This window comes from Glandiceps talaboti, chromosome 8 (genome assembly GCF_964340395.1).
Source record: "Glandiceps talaboti chromosome 8, keGlaTala1.1, whole genome shotgun sequence".
Taxonomy (NCBI): Eukaryota; Metazoa; Hemichordata; class Enteropneusta; family Spengelidae; genus Glandiceps; species Glandiceps talaboti.
Window position 1 is genome coordinate 22352481 of NC_135556.1, and position 11506 is coordinate 22363986.

Below are 11506 nucleotides of genomic sequence, written 5' to 3' on the forward strand. Positions count from 1 at the left end.
CCATGGCAACAAGAGAATCCCTGACAGCAATGTTTCATTGTAACACCAATTAGATAATGAACATTTGATTGTCTACCATACACATATATGGATCAATAGGAACTCATTACACTTCAAACAGTTTCCAACATGGAAACTATCGTCTGACCAAACGGAAATTCGTCACGAGTACTGTTTTACTCAACTGGAAGCACAGCAGACCACCACAGAACTGCTGTGTGTCACTTGATCTTAAATTAATTTTACTTCTACTTTATAGTCATGGTTACATAGGTATTAAAAACTGTTAAATTTTGAAAATAATGTTGAGAAATTTCAAACAATCATAATCAATACCCCATGTCGCTATGACATGGAGCAATATTTTGGCGTATATATACTTTACATATACATCCTCACTGGGCCCTATACAGTATACTCACTGCGGTATGAATGCAAACACGTACGTGATCGAGGTGATGTGAAGCATTTACAAAGTGCTCTCTGATTGGCTCTTGAGAAAGACTAATTAGCATACGAAAGGGGAAAAATTCATAACAGTACGTGCTGAAATGGTTCAGAACTAGTATGCCATTGCATCGCTTAGTGTAAATGTATCTCCCCTAATACATCCATGGTCAGTGTCAACATAGGAGCTGTTAGTCCTGCTTACAGACGGTGCACGAGTATGTATTACTGACTTGAAATAGGAGGGACAATTGTCAGAATCGAGTCCCGGATTACTCCGTATGCAAGCAGGACTAAGGAGCTGTGAACTGACTAATCACAACCTTCGATGTAAGTGCCTCAAATCGATCACTGGGGACAGTGTTGCTGTATTTATAATCACCTGACAGGTCATGTGCTGGGTTCAGAGGTCAGCTGGCATGGCGGGTGTGTTGCAGTCAGTACCTGAAGGTAAGTGCGTAGGAGAATTTCCTTTAATTTCATAATACAAATGAATTGAGTGGGTTAAATGGTAGCATTTTAGGCGGAAACAACTGTTCTCGTATTACCCAACTGTGCAGTATTTCGATCCTCTGCATTGTCCACAACTGAGTCGACCCAGCGCTCTGCCCTGCTTGCAAGTTGCAGAGTAACTCAGTAAGTTCTGGACGCGATTCTGACATACTCCAATTTACACCAGAAGGGACTATGTCGGGATGATTATCCAGTCCCGACTTACTTCGTGTACGAGCAGGACTACTTCCCTTTCATCATTACAGCACATCATCAATGCTCCCTATTTCCCAAGGTTCCCAAGTATGATTTCCAAAATGGTTTTGACAAAACTGTAGTGTGCCTGCTCCTTGCTGCTGTGTTCCTTTGAATTGAAGTTTGATATATGATATAAAATATACAATACAGTATGGTACAACAATGCAATGCAGTATGGTACAATAACAATACAGTGATCAGTACTGTATGGTATAATACAATGTAATACGATATGGTATAATGATACAATGTGATATATTATGATATGATATGACATGATATATGATATGATATGATATGATATGATACAATATTATGGTATGGTATGATACAAAATGTGATATGATATGATAAATATGGTACAATATATGAAACCATACTGTAATACAGTACAATATGATATGATATAATATGAAATAATACAATATAATAATACAACACTCAGATAACTTTTCATCTTCACAGGTTTCACTGTTGCAGTTGAAACAATCAATGGCATCCCACAAGACATACTGGCAGAGTTGTGTAGAGATGTTCTTTTGTTTCTACAGTACAGGATAGGCACAGTGAATGTAGCAGATTTTTATACAGTAAGTTAGATTTATTACAAATTATGATACATGCTAGTCCTTTGTGTTTATCCTGTCAAACTAGATATCCCAGTATATAGATTTGTGGGGTTTTTCTTGTTTTACATTTTACCTTTTAACAACTAATAACAAAACCAATTTAGTTAGTGATAAAAGGACTTTTGTATACATTAGTTTAATTTTTCATGAATTCAGGAAATGTATCATACATTTTTTACAAAATCTGTTCATTGTTTGTTTTCATTAATGTTTCAGTGAAGTAAACAAATTACTTATTTGCTCTCTTCATTCTATTGTAAATGCTAGTAAGTGTCACCTAAACCAATGAAATGTCCTCATTCATGAGTACTGATACAAAGTGTCATCTAAACCAATGAAATGTCCTCATTCATGAGTACTGATACAAAGTGTCACCTACACCAATGAAATGTCCTCATTCATGAGTACTGATACAAAGTGTCACCTAAACCAATGAAATGTCCTCATTCATGAGTACTGATACAAAGTGTCATCTAAACCAATGAAATGTCCTCATTCATGAGTACTGATACAAAGTGTCACCTATACCAATGAAATGTCCTCATTCATGAGTACTGATACAAAGTGTCACCTAAACCAATGAAATGTCCTCATTCATGAGTACTGATACAAAGTGTCACCTAAACCAATGAAATGTCCTCATTCATGAGTACTGATACAAAGTGTCACCTAAACCAATGAAATGTCCTCATTCATGAGTACTGATACAACGTGTCACCTAAACCAATGAAATGTCCTCATTCATGAGTACTGATACAAAGTGTCATCTAAACCAATCAAATGTCCTCATTCATGAGTACTGCAGTATAGAAACCAGCATACTACTGATCACTATATTTTGTTTGTACTTTTCAGAAATTAGAAAATGTAGGCATAGACTTAAATAAAGAGGCAATACAGGGAGCTATCAATGCCTTGGTATATTTATTCCGGTAAGTTTAAATATATATATCTATCTTAAGTTAGTTGTAAGTGATTCATTTTATGCCAAACCTATAAAACTTTTATGGTTTCAATTTACCCAACCATACCAAGTTTTTCCCTGCTAGCTGTAGACTGTTGGTAACCTTCGACTTTTGTATCTACTTTGAGAACATTTAATAGGAGGAAAAATCAGAAGTAACTCAAGAAATATAGAGATGTCAAAAAAACTTCATACCAATTCTACCTATAACCAAAACAATGGATGACACAAGTATGATGAGATTAACTAATTAATATGCAAATTAGGTTAATCGGTGTAAGCAATATGCAAAATAGGTTAATCTATATACATAATATGCAAATTAGGTAAATCTATATACAAATTTCACTTGACACATTAATCCTTGGTTTCTGTAGCTATATGCAATTACACCTTAAATATAGGGTTTCAGGCTGTACTGACTTAACATTTACTGCCCAAATATGGGTATTGCAAATTCACGGCCTTGTTGCATAAAAACGTAAACCTAGGAAATGAAACATTTTACCAAGCATAATTATGTGCATGAGTTATATCTACCACTGTAGGTCTGCAGCCAGAGCCAAAGCATCAGCAGATATCTTAGCTAGAGAACTGAGAGGTACATTGGCATGGACTGATAGCAGTCTAACAGTTGTCAAACGACTATGGGCAGAACAGGTAGACATTTTACCACTTTGCTTGTCTGTCTGTCTGTCTCTCATGTCTGTGTCTGTCTGTGTTTTGTTATTTTTGTCAGTCTATTCTTTTACCTTGCTGTGGTCATCTTTCTGTTTGTCTCTGTCTTTGGCTATTTACCTTTTTTTTTCTCTTCCAGTTTGCAAATTCATATATCTACCCATCTGTTATTGTTTTTCTGTGTACCATTGTTCACTTTTGTCAATCTTCTCATCTGTCTTTCAGTACTTATCTTTCTGGTTGTCTTTCATTCTGTCTTTGGCTGTGGATCTCTCTACCTGTCTATCTGTCTTCCAGTCTGTCAACCCATATGTCTACTACCTGTATATCATTGGTTCTGTGTGTATATGTGTCTGTATCTTCATAAATTATATTGGACAGTCAGGAAATGGTAACAATTTATGACCTTTGTATCTGATGAAGTAAAATCAATCCTTTAACTGATTGTTTGTTGTTGTTGTTGTTGTTGTTGTTGTTGTTGTTTTCCCTACAGAACCAGGCTATCCTGTCATCAGATGCAGCTCAGCAAATGTTGAATATTGGTCAACTAGTAGACTTGAAGTGGAAACTAGGCATGGGCATTAGTTCCGATAGTTGTCGAAATCTCAACTCACCTTATGTTGCCATAACGATAACAGTAGCAGACCCATCAGGGCATCACATCACAAGGACATTTGAAATGACAATACCTGAATTTCAAGTAAGTATCATATGGTGATTCATAGATTTCCTATGTTTTTTCTTTCATAATTATGTGTTGCTTTTTTGTATATAAGAAGTACATATACTGTATATGTATTAGCTCACAGCAAAGATACCCCATAAAGGCACAAGATCAACTTGCTGTTTTTCTGAAATTTCAAGTAATTGTAGGTTATATAAAATCATTAAATGACTCTCCAGAACACATAGAGTGACGTTTCCTTTAAATGCATAAAAAGTATTTGTGCGTCCTCCTATATTAATAGAGCAATGCTTTTTCTTATCATTTCAGAATTTCTACAAACAGATGAAAGAAATGGCATCAGTACTAGAGACTGTTTAGAAACATATTTGTATAAAATACATGTAGTTTTAACATATCTAACATATTGTGATTTGAGCTAGAATATATGAGAAGTGATTATCAAATACAAAATGTATACCCATTCCAATTACTATGTTTTTTCACCCTTTCTGTTATCTTATTTTTTGCATGCCAAAATAGAAGAAAATTAAAGTATGAAATGTAACTTCAACTTGAGTTCATGTAGTATTACTCTCAATTAAAGTGTTATGTGATTTTAAAATAATACTGTAAACTGGTGACTGTGTATGTGTTGGTCAAATGAGGGCGCTGTTCCAAATGTGTGACTTGTCGAGTTGCTATTGTAGTTATTTTTTCAGTCCACAATTCGTGCATGTATATGTATTTTGAAGGTGCCAACGGCATTTCCAGTATATTTATGCATAATCAACGGTCTGCTGGATGCTTATATTGTTTAGTTACTGCAAGGCGATCATATATAAATAAGTCAAAAACAAAACTATTTGTATTTTAATACTGGGAATCCAGAGTAAATGATCAGCTTTCTTACTGGAATTTAGCATGGTTTTATTAGAAGCTGTACTGTTTTATGTCTTTGGCATATTTTTTGGCCATATACGTCAATATCATTGATAACCTATTCCATTCATTATCAGAAACATAAAGGACTAAAGGGTAACAGGTGCCTGTGATCACACCATCGTATTTCAGTGGTATGTTTCACCCTACATGCTTCGAGAATTCTTCCAGTCTCGTAAGAAAAGTGCCTAGAATTTGGAGTGAGTTCTGTAACTGTATACAAGTAGTGATGGTTTCACGATGACCTCGAAAGGAAGATGAAGAAGAATCTTTCAAAAGAAACCATAAATTTGCTTTATGAATGACTCAATAGCAATTTTTTTTAAAAGATGTAATCTAGTGCGTCATCAGAATTAGAATAAATACGTTGAAGAAACCAATACTGGTATTACAACCAACAGAGAAGAGGAGGGCGAAACACTTAGTCACACTGCATGGATGCCTTGAAGACATCCACCGATTCAGATGTCACCGCGACCAAATGATTTTCTAGTTTGTACCAGTCTCTGATTGTTCTTGAGAAAAACGAGTTCTGTGAATGTTTGTATTTGAGTGTGGTATTGGAAAGCAGCTGGAGTTGTTTGTCTTATACTTTTCCACATGGTTGCTATGTTGGTATTCTGCAGAGTTCCTGGGTTTAATTGTCTGCTTTGGTCTTTGTGGTATGAGATGTGTGTCATGATGCATAGCTGGTATTAGGCCCCGAGCAACTTTAAACAAGAATGAGTCCCATGTGATTGAACCGTATTCCATAGTTGATTTGACGAGTGAGATGCATGCTGTTTTTTACAGGGTTTACTACAGTGTTTTAAATTCCTCAGAAAATCATGTAGCTTATAGGAAATCATATTGCATACAAGTTGTTGCCATGGAGCATCGGCATTGTTGCTAGCTGTACAACACTCAGAAGTGATGAACAACTTTCGTGCACTTTTAACTGACCTCTGACAAATGTATTTAGACTAATAACCTGACGCTATTGGCTAGACTGTCGACAGTCGTTGGTGCCTCTTTTGATACGTTTCATCTGAATCAAAGTCGTCGCCTCGCTCCGTAGCAATACTAAAGCGTATCGATAGGAACTGCGATTGCCGAAGGCACGAACTGTAAGTGCCGAAGGCACGAACAAATAAAACGTAGCAAAAAAGGCACGAACGACTGTCGACAGTCTAGCTGACCGTCACATCGTGTATAGCAATGATTTATTACCCGAAAATAGTACATTACAAACCGTCACTCGATATACTCTGATAGTGCATAGTTCAGCGGGTCTTGCATCCTCAACCCTTCCCGATATATCTCCTTATCAAAATCTTGTCGTAACCTTTCCTTCGTACATGTTTTTATGCTTTCAGTTGATATTAAGTACCGATGCTAGTATTTCTTACTGGAACTTTCCTGATAACACTTTCCCTTTTTCAAAGATTTAATGAAGAGCTACTCTAGTAACAATGGACTCAGATGATGTTTGACGAAAATTAAGAATTTGTGTGAAAAAAGTAACAGGTGCAAAGGGGGATTTCAATACTCTTCTTGTTTTGGAACAGTGAATTCGTGATTTCGATGACAGTTTACCAGGGCTGTGAACTTTAAATCAAAGTGCGTCGTCCTCTGTGACCCAAGAAAGATTTAGAATAACGCCCTCATGGGTCACTTGACGTATATTGGAAGAAGGGCTATTTTGACCCCACTTCAATAGTTCTATCCTTATAAACGGACTATGTAACGATAAACGAATACAGAAGAAACTCAAGACATCCATTTTCAACGTAATATCAGACACGTTTGGCATCACGGCTGTACGTGTAGATATGGGAGACTGCAATAGTTGCAGGTTGGCAGGCGGGGGGAATTACAAAATGGTTATCGGAGAGGACCACACATTGGAACTGGAGGAGGCTCACATTTTACTTTGACTCTTTATATTATCTAACTTTGCATTATTTTGAACTACCACATCCCACTGTTGCCACGTCCCACCACTGCCACCACTGTATTGTAATATCAGAACATGTCAGTCAAATCGCTGCTGACAACTATTCAATGAAAGAATTGTTAGTTGTGGCGTTGGGAAGAGGGAACAGTGTGATAACATTGGCACGGAACGGGGATATTGACATCGTCCATGTAACGTCGGTAGTGGATCCGTCTAGTCATTGGGACGCCTGGTCAGTTTGACCCCAACACATGCAGTGCCTAATAATTCACTGTACAGGTTCTAGTGGGAAACAACCAATGCTATTCAAATTATCAATGTAGTGGCACCGTTGCGAAAGAGTCCTTACTATTCTACGAAAGTATCAGATTTGATTCAATTTTCTGGCACCATTTTAACGAAACATTTGAACATGGGAGGGGCATATATTACAGAAAGGAACTTGAAGGAAGGCCACTGTTTTGAAAATGGAATGGGGGGGGGGCATATTTTACTCAACAGGCCACACTTGTAATGCTTTCCATTTGATTATTACTGAAACTTTGCTCCCTGAAGACTCGCATTACAGCACACACTGGAATAAGAAAACTTCTAGCCAAAATTTGATTAAATCACTCTGTATCTACATTTATTATTACTATAATGATGATGTTCATACTGTGTGTTAGACACTCTGAGTTGTCTTATTTTGTATTTTATGCTTACATGATTTTGTAATCAAACACTAAGACTAAGAGGTATATAGTGTATTTGGCATTTTAAGCCTTATGAATTGAGATTATCCCTTGTTCTAATCTAAACCCATATGTTGTCCATATGTTCACCTTATGCTGTTTTGGATAAGTTTGTTGACATAAGTTCATTTATAATTTGTTCGTTTGGAAATTAAGTCTAAACAAATTCGACACACGCTCCATCACAACACCCCCATCTCCCCCATGGCCTACTTTGTCTTCTTTGGTCTACATCACCCACGCTATCCAATCTACTGTTAAACAAAAATAATGGGGTCACAGTTCCTCCGTGTGTGGGTGTATTTGATGCCCTTTTGCATGAGGCGACATATGTATATCTTGGCGTCATATATGTCATATCCGGCTATAGTGTAACTTAAAACTGGCAAAAGTTGCAGTTTCGATTCATGACAGATCTAAACCATATTACCCTAAATGCTGATATCCTGAAAAATGCATCAAAACATACACAGTTTCTACCAACTCGATAAACAGGATATTTTGTAACTTCTATAAGGAAAAAAGACCAACTTGTTAAAAAAAACATATAAAAACAAATTACACGTATGTAATTTGTATTTGCTGATTTGGTGATAAAAGTCGAGGACTCGGTCCAGGTTCTTGCATTATTGTTATTATATCAATGGAGCCATTAAAATTAATAGGGTCATTCTTTTGTTCTGGACCATATTTTTTTAAGAGCTCTGTCAGACAGGTTTTTTTCACACCTAATGTGAAACCCTAATCTGAACTGAACTGTACAAACTACAGAGTTGTTGCATTAATTTTCTTTTCTTGTTCGTTAAAGAATGAACACATAGAAAACGACGATATAAGTCCGACCGGGTTCCGTATGCTTCATCAGACTTCTAGATTATCATAACTGTTAGTAAGTGAGACGGAACTCTACTATGATTTACAAAGACCTTGTGGCAGTGCTTTGCCATCTGTCATGATCTTTTAATTTCAAAATCATAAAAGCTCTACAGATCTGGCGTTTATCACTTGTTATAGTCGTTTTTCGACTCGTTTATCGGTAAATATTGCAGGAAATATATACAGAGGTACCGGTGTAAAGTGGCCATATGGATAAGGGTTACGTATTTATTTTGGATTTTTAATTTATTAAACAATTTTGTCATAGCTTCCTACTTGAAAAATTATGTGAAACAATATTGACCAAGTCTTTGTAACTCAATAAATTGCAAAAGACTAATAAATGTGTAAAATATTTGTAATTGCACGTAAATAACATACTTTTACACATTAATTATTTTACCTTTTTTGCAATGCATTGAATCACAAACACAGACTTGGTCTATTTTTGTTTCACATTGATTTTCCAAATACGAAGGCGTGACAAAATTGTTTAAAAAAAATTAAAATCCAAAATAAATACTCAATTCTCATCCATATGACCACTCTAGATAAACCATAATAATTTTAAAATGTTGCCTTTTCGGTTTGTTCCCCCTCTCAGGATTTAAAGATTCGTAATTTCATCTATTTGTCCTACATTGTAAAGACTTGTATAGAAACTATCACTTAGGTCATATTGACGAGTTGAACGTTGACAATGTGATGTCATACTCTACTATTAATTAGTCGTCACTGTTATCATTTCTCATCTCTCTTTGGTTGGGGTATGTCAGAGAGAGCGCCACACACGTTGATCTGTGGAGAATAAGATGAGTGGACAATTTTCATTCGTGTTCTCATCATGAAAATAACAAAATGATGTCCCCATTTGTTAGATTTATTGACATGGGATCAATTTTTCGCGTTGGCATTACAACATGTCTATCTTTCGATTTCAGAAACCAATACTCCTCAACAATTTTCTATTGACGGATAAAATTCTCCAACTCCTACCCCTACAAATATTTCTTCTTTCTGATGAGATCTCTCCATGTTGTATTCTAGAAGTTTGCAATTCCATCTGTGCTTAATTTTTTACATAACTTGCGGGGTTTTTTGTCATGTTTATAATATCACTGTATCTACATTCCGTTGTAATGTGAAATAATGAAATACGGATTGAAAGATGCAAGATGTTATGTTTTTATACGAAAGAAAGGTTAGCACAGTACACCCAAATTACAACATGGTAGTGAAACTACGATGTAGATAGAACGACAGATATATGAACATACTATATAAATGTAAAGTGTCTCATCTCTCTTAACAACCCATGGTTGAACAAACTTTCGATGTGGTTGTTACTTTGGATAAACTATTATGACTATAGTAAGAGAAATACGTGTATGACCCCCCCACACACACACACACACACGCACACACACACTGAAACTCCATACGATTCTACAGTTCACTTGCACTTTGTATAATGTCAATTTGGAGACATCGAACAAACAGCATGTATTTCTGTAACATCTAATGCGAAATAGCAGTATGAACGAGGGTACTACAATTTCGAAATGCTAGTTTTCCATGCATATTTGTTGTGCAACTCATTAAACCTACTATGCAGGCTTGAATAATATTCCACAATGAGACCAATGTCTGGACTATCACGTGATTACTTACTCTGATAATGTGTATGCCATTTGTATACTGAGTTATGCATGGCCAATGGCATATTTTCTTCAAACTACTATTACATATTAGAGTATTGGGGCTCAGTTTCTTACTTTACTGCGAGTACATGAAGTAGCAGACATTCAAGTTTCGTGTGCCGCAAATATCATAATTATACATATACACCTGGTAGTTGAACCTGAATCTAGTGTCTGTACACCGGGTTACAAGTACCCATTCTTCCAGTAACTTCTTTGTAATTGGGAAAAATTCACCCTGAGGGTGACGTTTACAACGGTAGCGTACCAAAGTTGCGTTGTAGCAAGATATTTACAAGCATCCAGGACACATTAGAAAATATGCAGAGATGTTTTGAAAACTTAAATAAGTAGTTGAGAGGTAGGTAGTTTTTTGTTTGATTTTGTTTTGTGGGCTTTCTATCTTCAGATACTGTGTGTATGTAATGCATCAGAAGTACACTCTGAATTACAACTACTGAAGTTTTGTCAACAATTTGTAATAACAGGGAATCATTGCGCCAAATTTACCATTGCCAAGGGTTTGCTTGTGGGAGATTTCACAAAGAGGAGATTTCACAAAGAATTAAAACCAGTGCACGCAGAGCAATACCAAAAATATTAATACACACCTTTATGCAAATTATATGCAAATGAAAGCACAGTCATTACAAATGTGATTGCAAAGTATGTGTTATTTCAGATAAACATAATCATAACAACCCCATTACTGCATGGGTGCTAGTTTGGTATTCTGCACACGATTGTCCTTGTATTGTTTTCTGCTGCGCTTTCACTCGCTATGCTTGTGAAAATACAGTCACAGAGAACACTGCAAGCACTTGTGCACTCACATGTCATGCTGTTCTGTCATAATAATTTAAATGTAGACCATTCTCTATGTATGAAGGACAAATGCTCCAAGTTTGTAGTTAATTATTTTTATTAAATAATTGTGTACTTTTATTAAAACTAACTACTAGCAAGCTGTTAAAAAAATTTAAAACCACAAATCTTGGCGGATAAACAAACTATATTTATGGAAACCGTGATTTTTTGTAATTTTTGGCCGAAGGACACAATGCATGGAACGGCGTCTGAGTGGTATACGTCCTCTGAGGATTAATTTATTGAATATCATTGTGGAGATTAACATTGGTATCATCTCAAGTATCTCACATTTTCGATTTCAGATATCTAAAATGTG

The 11506-nt window shown here is 35.9% G+C and overlaps 1 protein-coding gene across 2 annotated transcripts; it reads left to right on the top strand.

Moving 5' to 3' along the window:
- The first annotated feature begins 542 nt into the window (after positions 1–542).
- LOC144439085 (COMM domain-containing protein 6-like) lies at positions 543–4630 on the top strand. 2 transcript variants are annotated; one of them, XM_078128339.1, is made up of 6 exons: positions 543–897; positions 1663–1787; positions 2682–2758; positions 3339–3450; positions 3962–4168; positions 4463–4630. In XM_078128339.1, exons 1-6 carry the CDS (start codon positions 840–842, stop codon positions 4511–4513), a joined length of 630 nt encoding a protein of 209 aa, XP_077984465.1. In that variant the 5' UTR covers positions 543–839; the 3' UTR covers positions 4514–4630. The 2 variants fall into 2 exon arrangements, with proteins under 2 accessions (XP_077984465.1, XP_077984466.1); XM_078128340.1 differs by having other exon boundaries at positions 874–901.
- The last annotated feature ends 6876 nt before the right edge of the window (positions 4631–11506 follow it).

Bases quoted from the DNA above. Each gene is read 5' to 3' on its own strand.
- LOC144439085 (XM_078128339.1), top strand. From the start codon at position 840: ATGTGCTGGGTTCAGAGGTCAGCTGGCATGGCGGGTGTGTTGCAGTCA. The intron at 2,759-3,338 runs GTAAGTTTAAAT...CTACCACTGTAG, and splicing joins GCCTTGGTATATTTATTCCG to GTCTGCAGCCAGAGCCAAAG. The intron at 4,169-4,462 runs GTAAGTATCATA...TTATCATTTCAG, and splicing joins TGACAATACCTGAATTTCAA to AATTTCTACAAACAGATGAA.